Source organism: Jaculus jaculus, chromosome 13 (genome assembly GCF_020740685.1).
Source record: "Jaculus jaculus isolate mJacJac1 chromosome 13, mJacJac1.mat.Y.cur, whole genome shotgun sequence".
Taxonomy (NCBI): domain Eukaryota; kingdom Metazoa; phylum Chordata; class Mammalia; order Rodentia; family Dipodidae; genus Jaculus; species Jaculus jaculus.
Genome location: NC_059114.1, coordinates 6,571,147 through 6,597,290, shown reverse-complemented (window position 1 = coordinate 6,597,290; position 26,144 = coordinate 6,571,147). Strand labels below are relative to the sequence as shown.

At 51.5% G+C, this 26,144-nt stretch overlaps 1 protein-coding gene across 1 annotated transcript in view; it reads right to left on the bottom strand.

Moving 5' to 3' along the window:
- Myo18b (myosin XVIIIB) overlaps positions 1 to 26,144 on the bottom strand; it is a 240,474-nt gene that overhangs the window by 22,150 nt on the left and 192,180 nt on the right. The window contains exons 40-42 of the mRNA XM_045132589.1: positions 7,704 to 7,834; positions 2,026 to 2,070; positions 219 to 356 (exon numbers count right to left, since the gene is read on the bottom strand). Coding sequence (XP_044988524.1) covers positions 219 to 356; positions 2,026 to 2,070; positions 7,704 to 7,834 — 314 coding nt within the window. The remainder of the gene's footprint in view (positions 1 to 218; positions 357 to 2,025; positions 2,071 to 7,703; positions 7,835 to 26,144) is intronic.

The window sequence follows — 26,144 nt, the reverse complement described above, 5'->3', positions numbered from 1 at the left end:
GATTGTATTCCACATTTTTCAGAGAAGAACGTAGAAACCCAGTGAGGGCAAAGAGGTCTACTTAAAGCCACACAGCGAGGAAGTGGTCAGGTCCTGCCTCGCTCTGTGAGGACCACAACTTCCCGTGCCCAGGCCTGAGGATGCTCACTTGGGGATCCCTCTGCAAGCTGGACTTTTGATCGGCTGGCCACCATCAGGTGCCTGGACATTGCACTTACCTGGGCCCGAGGAGGCTGCTGCTGATGGCGGACTGTCGAGAGGGACTCCTCGCGGTGTCTGTGGCCAGGGACAGGGAACAGCTCAGCCAAGACTGCACACTTCCCTCTGGCTGCGAGCTGACGACAGAGACATTATCCCTAGAAGCCAGAAGACACCAGACGTTGATCTCAATGACCACATAGTCATGGACACCGCACAGGTTAAGCCAGGCACCATGCCGAATGCTGTGTGAGCAAAGCCTTGCCCTGAGTCCTGTGGGGGGTCAGCGATGCCCCCATTGATAGATGGACGCATGGACGTCTGAGAGGCCAACTGGGGCCTGGGCACAGGTCACCTGGCTGGTCCATGATGACAGCTGGGATGTGAAACCTGCCCCTTTGTATTCTAACATCCATGCAACTATGCCAAGGGGACACACATTCCAAGCCCGATGTTTGACTTCAGGGTCAAACTTGGCACTGAAATTTGTAGCAACTGAGGTGTGTCACCTTGCGCATTTGTCAAGCATGAAGGTGTTCATTCCTTCCTTGCCTTACCTGGACCCTTTGTGAGCAGGACTTGCTTGCCCACAGCAAGCAGCATATGGGGCTGGGGGCTGGAGTGATGGCTCAGCAGTTAAGGCGCTTGCCTGCAAAGCCTAATGACCCAGGTTTGGTTCCCCAGTACCCACATAAAGCCTGATGTACAAAGTGGCACATGCATCTGGAGTTCATTTGCAGTGGCTGGAGGCCCTGGAGTACCCATTCTCTCTGTCTCTTCTCTCTCTCTTCCTCCCCTGCCTCTCTGCTTGCAAATAAATAAATAAATAAATAAAAATATTTTAAAAAGAAAGCAGCATATGGGAACATCCATGGGGAGCCCAGAGGTTACTTCCTGGATGATACTCTTTTAAAGTGTGTGTGTGTGTTGCTTATGTCAAAGTCAGTCAGTTGCCATGGGAGGGCAGCTGCATGCATATATTTAACATGAATCCTGTCATGAAAACACCATCCTAGCAGAACAGATATAGAAATAAGCATCAAAATAAAGACTGGAGGGCTGGAGAGATGGCTTAGTGGTTAAGCGCTTGCCTGTGAAGCCTAAGGACCCCGGTTCGAGGCTCAGTTCCCCAGGTCCCACATTAGCCAGATGCACAAGGGGGCGCATGAGTCTGGAGTTCGTTTGCAGAGGCTGGAAGCCCTGGCGCGCCCATTTTCTCTCTCTCCCTCTATCTGTCTTTCTCTCTGTGTCTGTCGCTCTCAAATAAATAAATAAAATAAATAAAGACTGCATTATTACTACAGACAGGGACAGAGGGCAGCAGCATCCATGGTTCCAGAAGGGAGCCTCGCTCGGCTTGCTTCTTGAAGTACAAGGCAGACATTCACGGGGCAGCCAAGCTACATCTCTGTTGAAGGTTAGGACTTGGCCACTGCCCGGGACTGGGCAGGTTGGAAGAACAGAGCACGTATAGGTGTGGAGACCACACAAGGTCAGGGCATGGACAGGGTGGAATGCAGTAGTAGGAAGCGAGGGGTCAGTAGATACAGGACACAACTGTCCAGCCAAAAGTCTTTTCTGTGGCAACAGGGGGCCATGGAAGCTACTAGAATGCAGTCCAGGCCATAAGGTCCAAGCGTCACTCTGTCCAATGGAACTGAAAAATTCTGCACACACCCTCCTTTGTGGCATGTTACGAGCGTGAACTCAGAGCTCTGTAGTCACGTCTGCCAGTCTCCAGGTGGGTGTGGGTGCTTCCCATACAAACTGCACACGGACAGACAGGCTCTCCTGGAAGATGCAGGCTTCCTCTTGGGGCTTACTTACGTCTCTTTTCTGCCACGAATGCCACAGTCCACTGCGGTCTGGACGCTAGAAGGAGGCAAGGGAAGGTCTGTTATACATACGCAGCAGGGGCCGCGGGACCTGACCTGTGATCTTGGGTTGGAGTTTGCATTTGCGACTGCTGCTGCTGAGTGACCTGCCCTCCCGGAGCCTCCTGCCTCCGTTTATAAGACATAGCTAGTCACAGGGTTCCGCCTCCACACTTGGGAGACAGCCCAAGTGAGACAGCCCTTGGGACAAACCCAGCACAGCTCCTGGTAAATAAATGGTGCTAATTAAACAGTACAGGAGCAGCCATTAGCACTGCTATTTATTCATTTAGTAGCAGTGTACATTGCTACTTGTGGACAATCAAGGAGTTTCTTTCCATTCTCTGTGAGGCCAGTAGACAAGACATGGGTCAGGGTAACTTCCCAAGGTATTGTGGGAAATCCCCAAACTCAATACAACTGTGAGCTGTTCTTCAAAATATGAGAGAGAGAGAGAGAGATTGAGAGAGAGACAGGCACCAGGGCCTCTAGCCACTGGAAACAAACTTCAGACACATGTGTCACCTTGTGCATTTGGCTTTACGTGGGTTCTGGGGAACTGAACCTGGGTCCTTTGGCCTTGCAGGCAAGTGCCTTAATTGCTAAGCCACCTCTCCAGCCCCAACTGTAGCTATTCTTCAGGGACGATTTCTGTCCATACAGTCATACAATCCCATTTCCCCATACCATACATCGTAACACCCTCATGTAATGTTAAATGTAATGAGCATTAAACCTCAGCCCTTTGGTGTCCATTAAGGTCACTCTCCTGACCAGCATGCAATTTCCCAGCGTGTGAATGCAGATCAGACCCCAAGCCTTAGCCATCTAAGTGGTCGTAATCTTGAGTCCCCGGGCTGGGCCCCCCTTGGCCATGCAGACTGTGGTTCCAGATTACTGAAGACTAACTTCCTCACCCTGCAGGGGCCAGACTCCTGGTCTGGAATGATACCTAAGGGAGCCCCACAGACTTGTGTGGGGTGGCACATGCCAAGCAGGTAGAAGTGAGTCCTCCAAAAAGGGCACCTGGGGTCACAATTACACTCCGTTCCGGTGAAGTTTGGAGCAGACACAGCAGTCAGAGCTGTGACTTCCTCCCTGTGCTCCCATTGGCCGGTCATTGGCTAGACACATGCTCGGAAAGCCAGGCACTTGTCCAGCACGGTCTCAACACATGCTACCCTGCACTGAGCCACGGTTCCTGCGTTTACTAAGGGGCAACTCCTTAAATCAACGGAGACATTGTTCAATGCTCCTTCCAGACAGAAGCTTACTGCGCATCAGGTCGAGTCACCTTTGGGAACCATGGGGAAGGGCTGAGGACACTCCCAAGAAGGTCCTTCTACGCAGCAAGAGTCTGGCCGTAGCTGGGGTCCACCAGTCAGCCCTTAACTCAGAAGCCGTTCTCCGCAGAGGATGTCTGAGGCAGAACGCTGGCTTCCATTCCTGCCAGCCACCGAAGACACTTCCCCAGAGTGCTCATACCAGCTAGTGTGGTTACCCTTTTAGCTGACCCAGAGGTCAGGGTTCACATGAACCTCTCAAGACCCTGCTTATCCCACCACCACCACCACCACCAAGGCTACCAACATAGCAGTTGCAGCCTTTGGACCAGGAATACATGAGGCTGTCCGTCAGCCAATGAGTCCTTCCTTCCTTCCTTGAATAATGAGTGTGCTCCGGGCCTGGGGACTGACAGGAAGCTTTTCTCCATTCATCTGGGAACGTTGATGCCATGCCACAGTCTCACTTCCAGCACAAGGCCTGCATGCAGGGTAGCTCCTGTGTATGAGCCTGACTTTCTTAGTGTGTGGCCTCATTTCTGGTCTGCAGGGCCTGTTAGACCTAGAGCTGATGCCCAACATGAGAAAATGTGACTTTTGGAAATTTGAGCAAGTCTCTCACGTACTCACCTATAGATGGATCCTCTCTTTCCCTCTCTCTCTCTTTCTCTCTGTCTCTCTCTCTCTCTCCCTCAGATGGTCTGAGTCCTAAATTGGCAGCTCATTTTGGAGAAGTATCTCTGATCAGTCCCTCAGGCTCCAATCCAAACCTCTTACTCAAGGTGACAAGATAATTAATTAGGAGCAAGTTTGTCAAGGGGAAGAGCCGAGGCTGGCACCAGGGCAAGAGCCCGCAGCTCTGTTCTGGACAGCAGGCTGCATCCTAGTGACACTTCTGCACTTTTCTTTTATCGTTCATAACCAGTGGGATTTCACTGCGATCAAGCACCGTGCTTTGTACAGCATTAAACCTTGGAAGCAAGCCGTGACGTCTCTGCGCCTCTGTAGGTATGGTTTTCTATTTCTCAGCGTCTGGGTTCTGTCAGACTTCAGGGAACTGAAGGCCTTGGTGGTTTCCATAGGTTTTTATTTTTTAAAATTTTTTTTTTACACGAGTGCAAGTGTGTATATGTGGTGTTCATGCGGGCACTTCTGTATGTGTGTATAGCTGCATACGTATGTGGATTCATGTATATGTACATGTGTGTGCGTTCATGTGGCCAGAGGGCAGCGTTGGGTGTCAGAATCCATCTTTTTAGAGACAGGGTCACACTAGACTGGCTGGCCAGCGAGCCCCAAGGATCAGTCTGTCTCCATCTCCCCAGCCCTGGGATTACGTATGTGCCACCATGACCGGGGCCTGTGACCTCCTTCCTGGGTTTCATTTTCCAAATGACAAGCATGTCCCTTGCTTTTTGTCACAATTTCTACCTAGCCTGTCACCCACCCCTTCAACATAACCCCTCTGTCTCTTTCTGAGCACCTCCCCCGCCTTTGATTGATGTTAGAAAAGCACTCTCTTGCAATGTGAGTGAAAGTGGATCTGTACTTTGGCCAATGAGAGCCAACGAGCCCAGTACCTAGAAATGCCCGCTGTCGTGAATGCAAGTGTTCTGGAGTTTCAACCACTGGGAAAGGTAGCCCAAACTCCCAGCAAACAACAGCAACAAAAGGGGACTGTCATTACAGACGTGGGCCCTGTCACAACACCCACACCGCTTGGGGAAGGGCTGTGCAGGGGACCCTAATGCACTCTCCCGCTGGGAGCAGCCCTGTATGAACTTAGCAACTGTGTGCCAAAGACCTTCTCAGATAAAGTTCTTTATGTGGGGCTGGAGAGAAGGCTTAGTGGTTGAGGCACTTGCCTGCAAAGCCTAAGGACCCTGGTGGTTCAATCCCCTAGAACCCACATAAGCCAGATTCACACAATGGCACATGTGTCTGGAGTTCATTTGCAGTGACTAGAAGCCCTGGTGGACCCATTTTTTCTCTCTCTCTCTCTTTCTGTTTCTCTCTCCCTTGTCTCAAGTGAATAAATTAATTAGTGAATAAAGGTTCTTTATCTGGAGGAAAGAACATGGGCTTTAGAGAGAGTCCCTTAGAGTCTCCAGATCTCTGCCATGCTCTCACCCTCAAGGGGAGTCCCAGGTCACACATATTAAAGTGGCTATGACCAGCCCAGGACCAAATCAAGAAGGGAGTTGATGTGTGTTCTAAAACAAGGGCACAACTTGAAACCGAAATCTAAAGAGGGCACCTGAGTTGCTACTGATATGTTGATGGCTCGCTGCACAGATGCCAGAAAACATTAGTAAGTTCAAGAAGAGTCATGCATCTTTCCTTTCGCTGATGTTAGAACGTCTGTTGTCTTCGGTCACCCACTTTTATCAACTGTAACCGGTTGTCTGGTGTTACCCAGGGCTCCACCACAGCCAGTAATAACCCTCCCTGTGAAGCCCTACACACCCAGCGGGCAGCAGCAGCTACCTGCCTCCACCTCTTACGACCACGGTGGCTGGCAAAGGTCTAGGGAGGGAACTCAGCAGACCCGGATGTAGCTCTGTCCACCAAGCTAGCTGGTTTTATGACCTTGAACTTCCCTGACATCAGAGTCCTCCTGGACTCTCTCTCTCTCTCCCTCTGATGGTTTGAGATCTGTCTGATCCAGCTGCAGCCCAGACTTGACTTCCCAAGGACTTGCTAGTTTACAGGGAAGCTGCTCGGGCCTGTTGGGGGCAGTAGGGGTAGGGTGTCCGGAAGTCCTTTCTGACACACCTTCAGGTTCCTTGTTGCAAAGCTGTGTAACGATGGTATCTCTGGTGGTATGAATCAGACGTGCCCATAAACTCATGTGTTCTAAACACTGATAGCAATTTGGGAGGTGGCATTGTGTTGGAGGAGGTGTGCCTGGGGGGTGGGCTTAGGGGTGTTATAGCCAACCCCCCTTGCCAGTGTTTGACTCACCCTCCTGCTTCCTGCCACTGTTTTCCATAGCCCATGGCACAGGGGATGCCCAGCCTCTGCTCATGCCATGCTTTCCCCTGCCATCCCTTGAGTCGGTAAGCCAGCATAAACCCCTTCCTCCAACAAACTGCTTTTGGTCAGGTGCTCTGTGCCAGCGACGAGAAGGGACAGCAACAATGACATTCTCTCCTGCCCAGGCTGTGCCATAGAGGCTACCACGGGGGCACAACGGCAGGAAGCTGGCAGTTGTGCCAGCAGGAGAAGCAACAAGATGAGGTGACAGGGAAGTCCCTGGGAACAGGGTGCTTTGACACTTCAGCGGCTGGACAGCCTGAGCCTGTGTGTTCATCTGAGGTGCCTCCAACTTGCGCCAGCCCGGCGGCTCAAGCACAGCCTGTGGCCCGTTCTGACTGCAGAGGGGAAGACAGGGGCAACCTTCATTTCCAGGAAATGGGAGAAGCTCTGACTTTGAATTTGAGTGATCTGCCAATCCTAAGCACCCTGAAGTTGGATCCTTGAATCAGCCATGGCCTTGCTGAGGTAAATATTCACTATTCTGCACAAACACAGCGGCACCCGGTTCTCACGACGCTTTCGCGATGACCTCGTTCAACCCTAACAACCCCACGGGGGACGCAGGATGTCGACTAGATAAAATTCACTGTTCAAATGTCAAAATGGCCCCATGTTAGTAATGTCACGTGGACCACCCGGATGTGCTTCTGTCCACTTGGCAGCTGATGGAATTAGAACCTGTTGTGATTTGAATGTGAACTGCCCCCCTGCCCCCCTGCCCGGCCCTTGTGCTTGGACACAGAGTCCAGAGTTGGTGGCTCTACTGTCATGAATGCTAGAGTGGGTTGCTGAGGGCAGATTTCTCAGAGTTATAACCCAATCCTGTGTCCAGCCCAGACTCTCTACCTCGTGACCAGCCCGGATGTGAACAGGTTGTATCCCGAGATCCCTCCTCCATGGACTGAGCAGCTACAGCCCTCACACCTCCCCCGCCGTGACGGGTGGACTCCCAGGAGCCAGGAACCCCAGATAAACCCTGCCTCCCTTTAGCTGCCTAGCCACGTGATCTGGTACTGCAATAAAATAACGTGTTGAGACCCATTTGGGACGAGCGTCTTTCCCAAGATCACGCGCAGAGGTTCTCTTTCCATCATGTGACTTCACTCAAGGCCGGGGCAGCCAGCTCGGGTGGCTTCAGTGGCAACAGACGAGAGGACACGTGTGCCAGCATGCCGCATTGCCCGACTCTGGCAAGCCAGCTATGCCTCCAACCCTCAGGCACCACCTGAGAGCAGATATTGGCCCCAGACCCACCAAAGGCCGCAGCCCCCCTAGTGGGCCCAGCCCCATCCGGCTCTTGAGGGGTTACCTTTCTGTGTCGCTATCGCTGGACGCCACCTCCTCCAAAGCCGCCTGCAGGTCTGCGATCCGACGGATGGACGTCTCCAGATCTGTCTGCAGGGTTTGTCTCACGGCCACCAGCTCCTCCATACACTTCTCCTGGGGACACAGACCACGAGGGCTTGTTGGCTTTGAGTGAGATCCCTACATGGCATCCGTTCTCGAGTTCCCCAGGAAGGAGAGACGCGCCCTTTGCAGATGCTGGAGTTCAGTGAACAACTAGTAACCGCACGGGCAAGTGCCCCGCGGGGACGAAGGGCGAAGCCTCTGATCCTCGGGCAGACAGACGCTTCCTAAGTAGCGGGGTAAGAAATGGACACCCAGGGGCCTCCAGGCACGGCCAAGGCACGCAGGGCGCCGCTCACTCTGGGCTCACTCTGGGCACTCAGCTGCCAGGGATGGAGCTGGTGCGAGAGGCTGGGGGAGCACAGAACTGGGCTGGTGGAAGCTCCCTGCATTTCTGTCCTTGAAGGCAGCAGAGACAAAGATGGAGCGCGCACTTCCCGCCATCCAGCCCCCCACCCCCACCCGCAGAGCCTGCACCGAGTGCTTTCCATGGCCGGCGGCACCGAGTGCGGTGCCCGTGGCCTCGCTCGGTGCTCAAGGATTCACAAGTGAGTCACGACGACCGCTCCCACTTCGCGGAGGAGCACCCGAGGCCCTGAGGCGTGAAGATTGACCAGCAGTGCCTGAACTCGAGCTTGGTGCACCGGCTTCCTGCCCCGGGGCCTAGTCCCCGCACGCACGGTGCTCCCCAGCACCGTGGTAACCCCATTTAGTCCCGACTCCTAGAAAAACATCTCTGACACCTACTGATGATCTATTTAGTTTTCTACACCATGCTTGTTGAAGGAAGGTAAGACTGCCCCCCGAGGACATCTGGCAAGTGTCTGGAGACAGGTTTGGTTGCCACAGCTTAGGGGTGCCAGAACGATTGGGACCAGGGATGCCGTTACACACGAGAGGCCCCGGACAGAGAGTTATCTGGCGTGAACGTCGTCGGGGCTGAGCCAACCGCAGAATCTCATCCTTTGGAAATCAACCCCACGGGGGTAAACGAGAAGGGTGAACGAGAGCTCTGAGCTCCAGGCCGCTGGAGGCGGCACCACTGATTAAACAGAGCCGTGAAAGCCGCCTCATCACCCAGAATTGGGCACGGTTAGGGAAATCACAGCGTGTCACTTTGATGCTATTAGACAGACATTAACATGAGAAATAAGGTCTGTGGCAAGGCAGGCTTCCCTGGAAAACCGTGAGGCCACTGGAGCTGCACAGATGGCTACCAGCCCGAGCGCGCACCAACAACACGCATCGGTAAACAAGCCCTCCGAGCCTTGGGGGCGCTTATGGATGGGGGTCGTGTGGGGTTACGGGCCAGAACTTTTCCTTTCATCTGCCACAATTATGCAGAGGTTATCTGGGGACAGTTACTGAAAGCAACGTACACATTGCCTCGTGATGGGAGTGTTGAGCCGGACCGATGAGCTTAGGGGTCAGACTTAAACGCCATCCCCAGCTCCCCGCCAACCTCTCTGCTGGGTGGCCTCTCTGGGCCTAGGAGCTCAGTTTATTTAAGTGAAGACACTCGGGCCAGTGAGATCACTCTAAGCAGCAAAGCCGGGACTTGAACCCTCATCTTTCTGGGGTCGTATTAAAAACCCCCAAAGGAAGTCTCGGCAAGGGCCATGGCTGCTCACCATGATAGGGGCTTGCTCAACGTTCCCTGGCAGACCGGCCTGTCTGTTCTTGCTGCTGTGAGCCAATATCTATTTCAAAATGATGCTGTCTGTTCCGACTGGAGGGTGGGGGAACCGAGCCTGAGCCAGCCCAGGGCCCAGGGGAGTCGAGGACGGGAGGACAGCGTGTGGGGAGGGAAGCTGGATGCTTGTGGGGTGTGAGCGATGGTTGCGCGAGCAGGCCGGCATGAGGAGGGGTGGTCCGCGTGAGGCAGAGCACGTGGGGGACAGCAGGGCAGCATGAGCAGGGTGGTGTGAAGGGGCCAGGATGAGCAGGGATGCTGTGATCGGGGTGGTGTGAGCAGCTCAGTGTGAGCAGGGCCGGCATGAGCAGGGTGTGAGAAGCCGGATGGCGTGAGTGGGCCTGGGTGAGCAGGGTGTCACTGGAGACGGGAGGTCGAGTGCACACCAAAGGACACCGGCGGGTCAGCTCAGACACACGTAGAAAAACGGAGGCAAAGTCCTGCCCAAGTGGCTCCTTCCCACGTTCCCGGCATCAGACCTCGGTTTCCAGGCCGTGGCTTCTGGAGAAACCTGGCTTTCCGCCTTCGGCGCCTCTCAGAAGCCCCCACGACCCGAGTCAGGTGGGCGTGAGAGAACTGAAGCAGGCATTGCAAACACCGGCGATGTGACCGTCCAGTGCCTGGACAAGGACACTAAGGGCCAGAGCCGCCACATGCCCTGCCCATAGCTGTGTGCAGCCGGGAGGGCGCTGAGCTGGGGTGAGCATCCGGGTCCTGGGCTTCTCTGTGTTCAGGGACATCAGAGCGCAAGGGCTCCCCCTTCCTGTTTGGCTTCAGGGACCCCTGCTCTGGTCAGGGTCCTGTAAGAAGCAGAGGTCTGCAGTTGATCTCAACCCTTGGGGAAGCTTCTGGTAGGTAGAGAAGAGGCCTGGAGATGCCCGTTCCGTCTCAGGGGAGGTGGGCTGGGCCGGGACTAAGCAGGTAGGCAGAGGATGTCACAACCGTGGTTACAGGCTCCAGAGAGCCTGCGCGCATTTGAACCCTGTGTGGCTTTCATCAAGTTAGCCAACCTTTCTGAACCCCCTGTTGTCTCCTGAGGGGAGCAATAGTCACCCGTCCTTCAAAGAGTAAATGAACGCATTAGATTGAAGAGAGAGAGGGAGGGAGAGAGAGAGAAAGACAGACACAGAGAGAATGGGTGCATCAAGACCTCCAGTGACTACAAACGAACTCCAGAGGCATGAGCCGCTTTGTGCATCTGCCTTTACATGGGTACTTGGGAATTGACTCGGGCTGGCAGGCTTGGCAAGCAAGTGGCTTTAACCACTGAACCTTCTTCCCAGCCTAGCTATCATTTAATGCTTGAGGAAGAGCCCTGGAAAGGGTCCTATTGTCTGCTTGTCAAGATCACAGAGTGAATGAGGAGCTCGGGGTGCAGGTGAGTATTTTGAGGTCTAAAGCGTCTTTGACATCCCGCAGGGAGAGGACAAGAGTGACAAGCAAGGTCAGCACCGAGGAAGAGTGATCTGGATGGCGGAAGAGCTGAGGACCGGAAGGAAGTACGACCTCTGAGGACGGTGTGTGGGCCAAAGGCTTGGAGACCTGTCACAACCTCCTCCCTCCACTGTGGCCCTCTCTGCCCTTACCGCATCATCATCCCACCAGCTGGGATGAGCCCCAGGCTCAGCAGGAGCACCCCAAAGAGAGGGGCCCCGTGACATTGGGAACTCATGTACTCAGCAGTCAGACAGGCCTGCCTTCCTGTTCGGCTGGGAAGCCAATCCAAGCGTGCCGATTTCAGAAGACCAAGTCATTAGACTCAACAGAGAGGTGCCCAGTGGTCACCTTAGGGCAGACGAAATGAGAGATCCTTGAGAGACGTAGAGGGGGACACACGGAGGACAGCAACGGCGGGAACACTCTCTCAGGCTGGGCAAACGGGCCTCCTTATGCCAGTCCGAGACACAAGGGGGCTGGAGGGGTAATGACATCTGCTCACACTGGGGGCTGGCTCGGGGCCGCTCCTTGCAGATAGGATGGCTTCGAGGTTGGGCATGAGTTTGGCTGCTCTGTGAGCATGGTGAGGTTCGGGGGCAGACAGTCATTAGGATACGGACTGTTAGGTAGTCCGATGTGATGCGCAGCAGAAACCCTTGGAGACCCAGGTCGTCCACCCAGATTACACTAAACTGTAAAGGCAGCGACATAAGCACTGTAATGGACACGCTACGCATGCCCATTCTCTAGGGCCACTGCACAGTCATCTCTTGTCCACTCATACATACATTCGCGCAGTGGACATCGGTTGAGCACCTAATGCACGCCAGCCCTGCTGTGGACACAGGGAATAGAGAGATCTCCCTCCAGTGGGTCTGATATTTCCGCAGGCATCCAACCTTCCTGGGCTGCTGAGGCCGGGCACAGAGCGGGCACGGATACACGTGTCAGGGTGCCGTGACAGTGGCAAGTGAAGGAAGGGACAGGAATGATACAGTCACTGATGTGTAGGGGATATATGCCCAGCACAGCAAGAGAACGACCACCACATGTAGCGTATAGACAGAACTTAACACCTCCTGCCCTCCCCTGGCGCCACTTGCGGGAATCGGGGGCCTGCACTGAACTCCGGGCTGTTTCCCCAGCTCCGCGCACAGTCGTGTGGGAAGCAGTTCACAGGATAATTAATGTCTGCAATTAAGACTGTTCCCACTCATGATGTTCAATTAGAGGCTAATATTTGGAACTGTTGTGTGTTTGTTTCCTCTGCCCAGCACACTTCGATCTCCAGCGGACCCTCCCCAGTCCGCAGACAGATACCCGGGATCGTCAGGTTTCATGCCGCTGGAGGCTGCCCGCCAAGGCCCTCAAAGTCACTCTCACCTGCGCCACACAGCTTACAGCCCAGGCATGTCCAGCCTGCAGCTTGCACGCACTCCAGGAGAATTTAGCTCAATGCATTTGTAGATGATGTCATGTCGCAAGGCTGACATCCCTGGACCATCACACTATAGACCAGGTAGTCTCAAATCATCCTGGCAGCCTGGGAGATATCTACCTAGCTCCCTTCTTCTGATTTAGGGTCATGTTATGTGCACATGTGGGTGTGTGTGCATACACAAACATGTGCAAATGTCCCCAGGGGCCGACACTTCGCTCAATCACACGGCATCTAACATCTGAGACATCAGCGACTCTTTCCAGCCTGTCCTCTTGCCTCAGTCTCCTGGGTACCTGGGATTACAAGGCCTGTGACACTAGACCCGGCTACTGCTTCAAATAAAAAGCCAAATTGCGGGCCTGGGGAGGCTGGAGAGATGGCTTAGTGGTTAAGACACTTGCCTGCAAAGCCAAAGGACCCAGGTTCAATTCCCCAGGACCCATGTAAGCCAAATGCACAAGGTGGTGCAGGTGTCTGGAGTTCATTTGCAGTGGCTGGAGGCCCTGCCACACCCATTCTCTCCCTCCCCTTCCTCTTTCTTTCTCTCCAATAAAGAAATACAAATAGGGCTGGAGATATGGCTTAGCAGTTAAGCGCTTGCCTGTGAAGCCTAAGGACCACGATTCGAGGCTCAACTCCCCAAGACCCACGTTAGCCAGATGCATAAGGGGGCACACGCATCTGAAGTTCATTTGCAGTGGCTGGAGGCCCTGGCGTGCCCATTCTCTCTCTCTCTGTCTACCTGCCTCTTTCTCTGTCTGTCACTCTCAAATAAATAAATAAAAATAATAAACAAAAAAATTAAAAAAAAAAAGAAATACAAATAAAATATTTAATAAAAAACCCAATGGACTCAAATGTCTCATAAACCAAAGTATCTCAAAACATCCCAGAAATGTGCTGGTAATACACTATGTCTTTATGTCTTTTTCTATACTTCATATATGCTTAATAATTATTGAACATACACAATCAGTATTGGTGAATAAATGAATGAATATGCTGATTATATATATATATGGAGAGAGAGAGAGAGAGAGGTGCTTTGCTAAAAGTCTCCCATTATAGTAATAAGATCCTTTGGATTCAAATACTATGGAAACAGAATATAACCTCAGAATATTGCAACCAATTAGCAGTAATAGTTATTATTATCTGTCAGGAACTATCAGCCGGTACTCACTTTCCTTTTTTATTCTTCTCCAGATTTTCTGCAAAGAATATGAATTAATTTCACCATGAGAAAGTTACAAAATAGGGCTTCATTTCGCCCATGCACTGTGACGAAGAATTTCCCCACACAATTCCCATCCATCTGCTCAAGGCTGAAGGAGCCTGACCTTGAGCAGGGAGGGGGGCAGGTAAGAGAGGGTAGCCACCACTACAGGAAGTCCCTACCTTCAGCCACCTGCAAACTCCATTCCATTTTCATGAAGTGACGACAGACACAGAGAGACTCACTCAAAACCCTAATTTAGTTCGTTCTCCGTTGTTGTTACAATAGAACACCTGGGAGTGGATTATTTATACAGAAAGCAGGCTTATTTTGGCTTGACATCCTGCAAATCCAAGGGTGTGGCACCAACTTCTGCTTGGTTTCTGGAGAGAGCAGCATGATGGGGAAACAGAAGGAAACAATGGTGACGAACAGAAGCATACGTGGGAGAGCCAGGGAGGCGCCAGGGTCTCTGAATGACAGTCACTGTAGGGGCAACCATTTTGGCCCCCCAAGAGAATGAACTCACTTCTGTGTAAAAGAATCACAAACCCCTCTAATAGACAAAACCACCTCCTGAAGGCTCCACCTCCTTTCAGCACCACAGCCTTGGAGACCAAGTCTCTGAATGAGTTTTGGTGGAGCCATGCCAGATGAAAATGGACATGCCAGGGCCTCGTGCCAATGCAAACAAACTCCACACGCACGCAGCTCTTTGTGCATCTGGCTCTGCATGGGTACTGGGGAACCAAACATGGGCCATCAGGCTTTGCAAGCACACACCTTTAATCACTGAACCACCTCTCCAGCCCGGACACCCACTCTCGGTGGATGCGTCCTGTTGCATTCCTATTCTGTTTCCGTGCCTGTGTGCAAATAGACATATCGACTTGTCAGATGGGTAAGATGGTTTCCTATCAAACGCAGGATGGAGGCAGCTACGCCGATGAGCAGGGAACTTTGGATGCATGCCACTGCCCCAACCTCCCCCACCTCATTATCTTTCAGCAAAAAGAAAAGAGCCTGGTGCTCCAGGCCCCTGCTGGCAGTCTTAAAAATGCCCCCAGACATTGCTTGACAGCCTTTAGGGCTTCATGGAAAGTTCACAGGTAGGCAGCTGAAGTGTTTAAGATCTAGGTGATCATCTTCCCTACAGGTAAACAAAGCAGTAGGCACTGGTAATGGACCAATGGGTACTGGTAATGGATCTGTGGGTACAGGTAAGGGCATCCCAGGTCACTGGTGATAGGGTCTGGGGCCACTGTTAAGGGGGTCCGCGGGTACTGCTAAGGGGTCAGTGCATTCTAGTCCATCCGTGCCCACAGGGTCCACAGTGGCGGCTGAGACCTGGACTCTGGGTCTTCCTCCCCACGTCCTCCCTCTATGTGACCGAGCATTCTTGTCTCCTTTCCCACCCACCATTTCTTTTGGCAGTGCTGGAGGATCAAGGCCAGGGCCTGGTGTACTCGAGGCCAGTGCTCTGCCCCTGAGCTGCGCCTCACCCTCCTTTGTTAAGGCCAATTCTGCCCGGACCGAGACCGCAGCTGCTCAAAGCCAGGACTAAGGGTCTGTGGGGAGGAGAGACCTCGCTCTCTCGTGCTTGATTCCCAGGCTCTCGTCTCCCCTGGGGGATCCGCACAGGGAAGTGCTGTTGCTGCTGAAGGTGTCTCCAGCCATTGGCGTGGAGATGGGAAGGGAGAAGGGAGTTGGTGATACTGCTTTGGGTCTTTAAATTTTTTAAATATTTTATGTTTGCTTATCTTATTTATTTGACAGAGAGAAAGAGGGAGAAAGAGAGGAAGGGAGGGAGAGAGAAAGAGAGAGAATGGGCATGCCAGGGCTCCAGCCACTGCAAATGAACTCCAGATGCGTGGGGCCCCTTGTGCATCTGGCTTATGTGGGTCCTGGAGAATTGAACCTGGGTCCTTTAGCTTTGCCAGCAAATGCCTTGACCACTAAGCCATACCCCCAGTCCTGAAATATTTTTTTATATTTTATTCATTTATTTATTTGAGACAGAGACAGAGAGAGAGAGAGAGAGAGAGAGAGAGAGAGAGAGAGAGAGAGAGAGAGCGCACATGCCAGGGACTCCAGCCACTGCCAACAAACTCCAGATGCATGTGCCACCCTGTGCATCTGGCTTATGTGGGTCTTGGGGAATCCAACCTGGGTCCTTTGGCTTTGCAGGCAAGCACTTTAATCACTAAGCCATCTCTCCAGCCCTGCCCTGGGTCTTTGAGGTTAGTTGCAAATTACCCCAACAAACCACTCCCCTAAAGTCCCTTATGGCTAGAAATAGAGAGAGCTCCCAGCACTCCCAGCCTTAAGAGCCCCCTCTGGTCTGGGTCTTTGGTGTCAGTACCCTCAAAAGCTGTCAGTCAAGTCTAGTCTCCCCAAAGCAGGAACTTCATAATGTCTCTGCTGCAGTCAGACAGCCCTGGGGCGAGCTCTGACCTCCCAGCAGCCCCCCACCCACTCACCCCATCACTTCCTGATAAAAGAAGCCATTTCATATTTCCTCTCGAGCACAGCTATGACATGTCTGCACCACCCAGTTTTTTTTCCTGACAAGAGAATAATTATACTAATGCAATTAAGTCTCAAATGCAAAAGTTACCTCAGTGCCAACATAGACACCAGGACCACGGTTTCAGCTGGTAATTCCCCATGCCACCCCAACACGGAAACGGAAGTGTGTGCAGAGTTCCTCCCCACCACCGACACAGACTGACTTCGAGACTTCTCCAGGGCCGTTCGGAGAAGGGCACCAGGAGAACTTTCATTGTCACTCCCTTCTCCTGGCCTCAGGGGACTCCAGCTCATCAGCACACGGTCGTCTCTTGCGTCCCTCTGTTCTTGCATGCTCTTACGTGCACATCGTCTCACTGGTCATCTGCAGAGGCTTTCATAGACTAAAACTCCTGTGTTCTCATCCATCCAGTCAACCTTCCCACACATCCTGCCCAGTTCATCCAAGGAGGAAGCTCTCTGATCTGATCCTGAGCCGTCCATAGGCCCCTTAGGTCCCATCATCCAAACGCGGTGGTTTAGCCCATGAAGCCCTTCCCCATCTCCACCCCAACCCACCCGCTGTGACTGACTCTTCTCTTTCCACTGTCCACAACTCCCAGCTACCACAGCCAGCAACCCAGTGCCCCATGGAGTGACCCATGGTCACTGCCCCTGCCCAGCTCTGCAGAGAGGAAGAGATCTGACTTTTAAATGCAAAGTCAGGCGTGCTTTTTTTTTTTTTTTTTTTAATCGAATCCATAGACAACATGTTTTAAGTTGAAGCACTGTAAGTCTGGGGTATCAGCATGCCAAGATTAGAGTGGGGATCACGGACAGCCTGTGGACACAGGAGTCGGAGGAGTATCCCTCGCACAAAGTCATCTAGAGTGGCGGTGACCTAAATTCTCGAGATCTAGAAATCATCAAATATCTCTCTGCCTCCCGTTACCCCTGTCATCTACTCAGGGCCACTGAGATGGTTCCCATGCCCTTCAATCCTCTGATGCGAGGGCACCAGGTGGTCTCTAGAGACAGCACATCCTAGTTTGTCCCCTCCCCTCGGTTCTATGACAGTCTTCCCTTCCTCCCCTGTTTTCATACAGAGTGAGCTTGAGCGACCCACCCGCAGGAGCACCTGTGTGTTGATGACACATTCCAGCCATCGATGGATAAGTGACATGCATACAGGGGTGCCATAAGATTGTCACGCGGCTGAAGGCTCCCAGCACCTAGGGATGGGACAGCCGCCGTGGTGTGCTGGGCCGTGCTTGCACGCTTGTGGTGACCCTGGTGTCCACAAGCCTTCGCTGCCCACCACGGAAGAGCACAGCAGGGGCATGCAGAGGACAATATGCTGAATGGTGGGCAGCAGGAGTGGCTTTGCGGCTAAGGCGCTTGCTCAAGAAGCCTAAGGAGACCAGGCTTGAGCCCTCAGAACCCACGTGTAAGCCAGATGCAAAAGGTGGCGCATGCATCTGGAGTTCGCTTGCAGTGGTTAGAGGCCTTGGCACGCCCATTCTCTATCTCTCATACAAAAATAAATTAATTTATTTATTATTTGTATATTTTATTTTTATTTATTTATTTGAGAGAGGGAAGGAGGCAGAGAAAGAGAGGAAAAGAGAGAGAGAGATAGAATGGGCACACCAGGGCTTCCAGCTACTGCAAATGAACTCCAGATGCATGCTCCACCTTGTGCATCTGGCTTACATGGGTCCTGGGGAATAGAACTGAGGTCCTTTGGCTTTGCAGCCAAATACCTTAACCGCTAAGCCATCTCTCCAGCCCTAAGTTAATATTTCTTTTTTAAAACAATTAAGAAACAATAGAAGATGCTCAGTGGTAGCCGATAGGGGCTACTGGCTTGAGCCTTCCCTGTGGTCGGCCTTTGGTCATCATCTCGGAGCATGTTCCTTCCCAGCTTGCTTCGCTGCACAGCAGCAGCGGCAGTCTCAGCCAGGTGGCTATCGTCTCTTGGCCAGATGTGTGGCCGCCTGGAGAGGCCGGTCTCTGCCACCTAGCTTTGGGTAAGTGCACTGGGCGAGGTTTGCACACGGAAGAACTCGTCCAAGAATGCAGTTCTCGGTGTCCCTTCGCAGTTAAGGCATAACTGTACCTAGCACACTGCTTCACAGCTGGAGTCTGGGCCACACGGCTCCCCAGCAAGCCGAACAAACATCCCCCTTGAGCGAGAGAGCGGGGAGAGAAGATGGCTCCAGGCAGCTCAGCCCTCATCAATAGTCTTGTATTATCACATCCGTTCCCCCACGAAATCGATGTGGGAGGACGTGGAGAGGAGCTGCCAGCGTTGGCGATCAATGCCAGAGCCTGGCTTCCCCAGACTTGGAGCATAGTCAACGCTGATCTTGCTGAGAAGTGGGATGGAGGTTGGAGAGCTACCGTCAGAGAAAATGGGGCGTGCAACAGAAACAGGGAAAGACGCCGATAAACAGCGTGTGGCCACACATGGTAATGACCGGACCAAGACAATGATTTCTGGACCTGATGGGCTCCCATCTGCTGAGGGGAGAGGCGCTGCGCAGTTGCAAACGTCACAGCCTCACCTCAAAGTCATGGTGTTGCAAAATGGACTTTGGGGGCTGTTAAGGCTGTCATTTAGTCAGGGTCACCAAGGTGGTTCACATGCCCATTGATCCTCTAATTTGAGGGCACCAGGTGGGCTCCAGAGAGAGTTCCCAGATAGAGTTTTAGTTTCTGGACCAAATGACACTGAGATGGAAAATGGTGTTTCTCACCTGTGCTATTATGCACATAAGAAGTCAGACTCATGCGCTGTGGGTGAGCGGGAGTGCTGCGCCCTGCATCTCAGAGAGGGCAACAGCCACTCTGGTCTCTACCCATCAGATGCCAGCATCACCTCCTCCTCTTAATTCTTTGAAAAAACATTTTATTTTGTTTATTTATTTGAGAGAGAGAGAGAGGGAGAGAGAGAGAGAAAGAATGGGCTTGCCAGAACCTCTAGTCACTGCAAACAAACTCCAAATGCATGTATCGCCTTGTGCATCTGGCTTTATGGGGAAGTGAATTGGGTCCTTTGGCTTTGTAAGCAAGTGCCTTAACCACTAAGCTATCTCTCCAACCTCCTTCTCCTACTTTTTTGTTGCCAAGAAAACCTATTACCAAATGTTCACAAGGGACAAAATCGCCACTAGCAGAGACACAAGCCCAAGACCTAAATAAAGGTAGGTAGTATTTATATAGAAATGATAACTGTGAATTACATCCTGGTCCAGCCAAGCCTTGCTATGTTACCTCCTCCTTTTCCTCCTCCTCTTCCTCTTCCTGCTCCTCCATCGCTCAGTGGAGAAAGGAAAGAGTGAGATCAGACCAACTGTTCTAAGCAAGGTCCCCTGGCTGGCAGCAATACCTAGCTTGGTAGCTGGTTAAGACATGAAGGATCTAGGACTAGGTATGATAGTTGCCCACCTGTGATCCCAGCACATAGGAGGCTGAGGCAGGAGGATCATGAGTTCCAGGATAGCCTGGGCTACACAGTGAGACCCCCCCCCATTTTTGAGGTAGGGTCTCACTGTAGCCCAGGCTGACCCGGAATTCACTATGTAGTCTCAGGATAGCCTTGAACTCACAGTGATCTTCCTACCTCTGCCTCCTAAGTGCTGGGATTAAAGGCGTGCACCACCATGCCTGGTATGTGTATGTATGTATGTATGTATGTATATGTGTGTGTATGTGTGTGTGTTTATATGTATATATGTATATATAGTTTGTAGGTGAAAGCAAAGAGAGACAGAAGAGACAGACTGAAAGAATGGACACCCCAGGGCCTCCTGCCACTGCAGATGAACTCCAGCTACATGAGCCACTTGGTGCATCATGGGTACTGGGGAATGGAACTCAGGTCATTAGGCTCTGCAGGCAAGCACCTTAACTGCTGAGCCATCTCTCCAGCCCCAAACCCTTTTTATTAAAATAAAGCAAAATTAAACAAACACCCAAATACTAAGAAAATCAGTATAGTTTCTCAAAAAGAAAAAAAAAAAAACACCTAAAACTACAACTAGAAGAACCACAGAACCCAGTCGCATCACCACCGGTATAACACGTCCCGAGGAATCACAGTCTTCACGGCCTGGAGACAACAGCACGCCCATGTGTACTGCCGCGCTCTCCGCAGTGGCCAACAAATGGAGCTAGCCTGGGTGCCCACCAATGGATGAGGGGTAAAGAAAAGGTGGTGCAGGGCTGGAGAGATGGCTTAGTGGTGAAGTGCTTGCCTGTGAAGCCTAAGGACCTTGGTTCGAGGCTCGGTTCCCCAGGACCCACGTAAGCCAGATGCACAAGGGGGCGCATGTGTCTGGAGTTTGTTTGCAGTGTCTGGAGGCCCTGGCGCACCCATTCTTTCTCTCTCTCTCTCTCTCTCTCTCTCTCTCTCTCTGTCACTCTCAAGTAAATGAATAAAAATAAACCAAAAAAAATTTTAAAAAGAAAAGGTGGTACACATGCTCAAAGGGAGTTTTTCCAGCTGCACAGAAGAGTGAAATTATGCCAACGAGAGCTGGAGAGATGGCTTAGCAAGTAAGAGCACTTGCATGCAAGGTCTGACAGCCCAGGTTCGATTCCCCGGTTCCTCTGAAAAGCTACATGCACAGAGTGGCTCATGCACCTGGAGTTCGTTTACTATGGCAAGAAGACTTGATGCACCCATTAATTACCTCCTCTCTTTCTTTCTCTCTCCTTGCAGATAAATAATAACAATAAATATATATATTTTTAAATACATTTTATTTTTATTTATTTGACACAGAGAAAGAGTCAGAGAGAGAATGGGCACACCAAGACCTCCAGCTGCTGCAAACGAACTCCAGACCCATGCGCCACTTTATGCACCTGGCTTACGTGGGTCCTAGGGAATCAAACTTGGGTCCTTTGTCTTTGTGGGTAAGCGCCTTAACTGCTAAGCCATCCCTCCAGCCCAAATAGAATACTTTTCTTTTTTAAAAAAAAAAAAACAATATCCAGCTGGGCCTGGTGGCTCACACCTTTAATCCCAGCACTCAGGAGGCAGAGTTAGGAGGACTGCCATGAGTTCGAGGCCAGCCTGGGGTTACAGAGTGAGGACCAAGTCGGCCTGAACTGGAGTGAGACCCTACCATGAAATAAACAACAACAAAAAAATATCTCCCTTGGGCTGGAGAGATGGCTTAGTAGTTAAGCACTTGCCTGTGAAGCCTGAGGACCCCGGTTCGAGGCTCAATTCCACAGGACCTACGTTAGCCAGATGTACAAGGGGGCGCACGTGTCTGGAGTTCATTTGCGGTGGCTGGAGGCCCTGGTGCGCCCATTCTCTCTCTCTCTCTCTCCCTCCCTCTTTCTTTCTCTCTCTCTCTGTCGCTCTCAAATAAATAAAGAAAGGTAACCAGGGCTGGAGAGATGGCTTAGCGGTTGAGTGCTTGCCTGTGAAGCCTCAGGACCCCGGTTCGAGGCTCGGTTCCCCAGGTCCCACGTTAGCCAGATGCACAAGGGGGCGCACGCGTCTGGAGTTCGTTTGCAGAGGCTGGAAGCCCTGGCGCGCCCATTCTCTCTCTCTCCCTCTATCTGTCTTTCTCTCTGTGTCTGTCGCTCTCAAATAAATAAATTAAAAAAAAAAAAGGTAACCAAAAAAATATCTCCCAAAACTAACACCCTGCTTCTAGAAAACAAAAAGAAATTATGCCAATGGGTGGAACCGAGAACCATCCCATGAAATGAAATGAAGCCAGACTCAAGAAGACAAATACCATGTGTTTTCTCTCATACATGACACCTGCATGCAATATAAAAATATAAAGGGAGTTATTTGGGGGGACAGGAAGGAGACTGGCGAGAAGGGTGACAGACGAGGGTGATTATAGGCATGTATTAAACGGACACAACGAAAGCCATTCATTTTCATGCCAACTAAAAATAATTGATAACATAAAGGCAACGGCTCTCAGCCCTGCACCCCAAGCCCCCACTTCGGTGAGCTGACTTCGGGAGATGCCATGGTTACGAGGTAAGCCAAGGAGACTGACGACATATCTGGAGCTAAGCTTCCTGTGCCTTGTGGCCTTGGGCAGGTCATCCACTCCTGGAAGTCCCTCTTTTGCCCTGTGCAAAACAGAATAAAATCATTCCCCTGACCAGAAGGTTGAGTGTGGATTTAATTAGCCGGTACCCAGAGAGCACTTGGCACGGGGTCTGTGTCACAGGAGACATGCAGTCAGGGCTGTGACCAGACTGCTTCCCGACCGTCCTCTCTGACGACCCCCCCACCACGTCAGTGACATCAAGAAGCCGGCTCGCGGTGCGGAACATGAAGATGTTAAACTTGCCTCCGTACACTTCTGTGAGCTAACTTTTGATGGAGTCTAAAATTACAACAGCCACTTGGCCACTCACGGTCCATTTATCCATTTATTGACTCGGCTGGGAGGAGAAACAACTGCTAACTGTTCCCTCCACATCTCAAGGTTATGGCTGGGTTGCGCGTGCCTCTCCCATGAACAGCATCCTTAAATTTCCCTCACAGCTGGGGCTCACTGACTCCTGCAGGCCATTTGATTCTGCCCCACATTCCCCACAGGCACGTGTGGACATCTCCCAGGGCTGACTGAGGCATCTGGCTCCTGGGGTTGACCAGTGTTCCCCAAGCTAGGCATGGATCTTGGGCGTGTGTTGTTATTTTCCTTTAGGTCTGGGGTATGGCTCTCTGAGGCTGTTCAGGTGCTGGGGACCATGTTAGCCATGGAATCCCTGGGCTCCATTTCCCCCCTTACATCTCTGTGGAGATCAGAGGACGTCCCCGGTGGAGACAGTGGCCTAAGCCAAGAATGACTGTGTGTGTGATATTCCTTTGGGATTTTGTCATTGTCTATTTGTGCATTTGTTTTGGAGCACTGGGGCTGGAGCCCAGGGTGTTGTACGTGCTAAGCAAGGGCTCTTCCGCTGAGCTGTGTCCAAAGTCCCTGAGCAGAGGATGGGCTCCAGGACTCCCAGAGAGAATGATGCATTTCCTGTGCAAACACATGTACTTGGCGGGGCCTCTCCTGCCTCATATGCCCAAAACAAGGACAACAAACAACAGCCTATAGGCCAAATCTGCTACCTGCTTTTTTTTTGTATGGATAAAGTTTGATCATAAAATAACCATTCACGTACACCTCTACTGAGGATGCTCTCGTGATTTCATGGCAGGGTTTGGAGGCGGAACAGAGACTTACGTCTTTGACTACAAAACGGCAGCTATTTACTATCTGACTGTGGTGGTTTGAGTCAGATGTCCCCCATAAACTCACGCATTCTCAATGCTTGGTCCCCAGCTGATGGCGGTTTGGAAGGTGAAGCTTGCTAGAAGTGGCGTGTTTCTGGGGGCAGGCTTAGGGCTGTTATAGTCAGGTCCCTCTTACTTGAGTCTGTCTCACTCTCCTGCTGCTGTTTCCCACCCGCTGTGGCAGAGGTGATGCCCAGCCTCTGCTCATGCCACGCTGTCCCCTGCCATCATGGAGCGTCCCCTTGAGACAGTGAGCCAGAGTAAAAACCTTCCTCCCATCAGCTGCTTTTGGTCAGGTCCTTTGTTCCAGCAATGAGAGGGTGACTACAACAATGGCTCTATAGAAGAGATTTACTGGCCCCACTTCAAATTCTTAAAATGCTACAGCTCTGTACCATGAGGAGGCCGCAACTCAAAGGATGTATGGATTTCCAGTTGCGCACTTCAATTAGATGCACCTAGATGAAATCAAATACAGCCAACGGCATTTCACCCATCAAATCCTCAGAGTTAGGCTTCAGAGTTTACTATTTTACATGCCTAGCCATTCAAGAGTCTCTCAATCCTTGGATTTCCTGGCTTGCAGATTCTACGGTCTTAGGCATCAAAGACTCAGGATCCTATCATTCCAAACACATTCCATAAACGTGAGCCCGAACCTCGCTTGAGTAACCATATGGGTAACTAGGAGATGCTGTTGTCAGAGGAGCAGAAGGTATGAAAGTTAATTAGCAGACATAAAAGAGTTTAGCTAATAAATTTTAATTTTTTAAAAAGGGCAGACGGGTTGTACCTTGTGGGAAAATGAATGACACACAGATGGGCGGTGACAATGTTCGTGTCCTTGCCATTTTGCGCAATTGAGATGTGACCCAAAGGAGCGGAGGGACCTGATGAACTCAGCTGTGCATGTCTACCCTTAGCTACTCCAGAATCAGGCTCCTTCCTCATAAGCCAAGCTACCCACGCCCACAAGAGAGCCTGAGATGAAGGCTGGTGATGTGGCTCAGTGGTAGAGTGTTTGCCTGGCATGTACAAATCCCTGAGTTCAAATCCCAGCCTTGAAAAACAAGTGAGAAAGCCTTGGATGAGTCTATATTGTGAATTGAAGTAGACCTGTGAATAGTATGGAGTTGGCCTGTGCGCTCAGCTGCTCCACCCCAGAAACTCCTCCTGGAGGGGACTGAAAGTGACTTGGGAACAAAGGGGAATAATGTGGACGGCACAGAAGATTTTGGCCGCTTGAAGTTGTACCTGCCGTCCAGTACGGCAGCCACTGGCCACATGTGGCTTCTGGGATGAATCCTAGGGGCTCAGTTTTAAGTTCCATGAGGCTAGTGGTTTCCATAACGACCAGCACCATCCTAGCGGCTTCATCCATGTTGCAGAGAGACAGAAACCATTGTGTCTCACTGCTGCTTCTGATGCACCCATCACTCCAGGAGTGGGGGGGGGGTGTACTGAAGAATGGGCTGGAGAGATGGCTCAGCAGTTAAGGTTTTTGCCAGCAAAAGCTAAAGGACCCAGGTTCAATTCTCCAGTACCCACATAAAGCCAGACGCACATGGTGACACATATGTCTGGAGTTCATTTGCAGTGGCTAGAGGTCCTGGCATGCCCATTCTTTCTCTCCCTCTGTCTCTCTCCTTCTTTCTCTCTCTCTCAAATAAATAAATAAAATTTAAAAATATTTTTAAAGAAAAAAAATACCTGAAGGAACTGCAAGCCAGAGCCCTTGGCTTCTAGGTTTCTACACTCGATGTTGCTGTGCTTTCTGACATCCTCAAAGGTTCTTGGCTCCAGGTTCTAAAGACTCAGAGGCAGATGAGCCCAGGAAACCCTACTGACAACAACCACCCAAAACACCTGCTGTTTATTTGGAAGGAGAGAGAGAGAGAGAGAGAGAGAGAGAGACTGGGCATGCACCTGGGCTTCTTGTCATTGCACATGACCAAACTCCAAATGCATGTACCACTTTGTGCACCCGGCTTTACATGGGTACTGGGGAATCAGACCCAGGCAGGCAGGCTTTGCAAGCAGGAGCTTTTAACTGAGCCGTCTCCCCAGCCCAAGCCTGGTCTTTCTAAGAGCAAACTATGCATATGCAGATATGTCACAGTGTCACTCAACAGGCAGCAAATGTCTGAATACCTGCTGGGTGTACTGGTCACTTTTGGACCCTACACTGGAAGAATGCAAAAGGAAGTGTAACACAAAATACACAGCAGACAGAAATCATCTGGCAGCCACACACCAGATCAGCAACAGACAGGGCTCAAAGCCCACCACATAGAAAAATGGACTGTGTGATGGGATTAAGGTCTGGATGGGAGGAAATGCTGTCTCTCTCACATGGGTCAGCCCTGGTCTCCTCACGGTCAGGATGCAATACCTATATCGGGCCCCCTCCTGAGAGCGCAAATCAACCTCATGGTCTCTTATGAGGAAGGCCGAGTCTTCATTCTGGCTTCCCAATACCCTTTTTGTTGTTGTTATTTATTTATGAGACAGAGAAAGAGAGAGAGAGAGAGAGAGAGAGAGAGAGAGAGAGAGAGAGAGAGGCTGATAGAGAGAGACAGCGAGAGAGAGAATGGGCATGCCAGGGCCTCCAGCCACTGCAAGCAAACTCCAGATGTATGTATCTGGCGTAAGTGGGTACTGGGAAGTCAAACCTTGGTCTTAGACCGTGCAGGCAAGTGCCATAAGCGCTAAGCCATCTCTCCAGCCCTCCAAATACTCTTTTACATCAAGGTCAAAAATTAATTTGAGGGG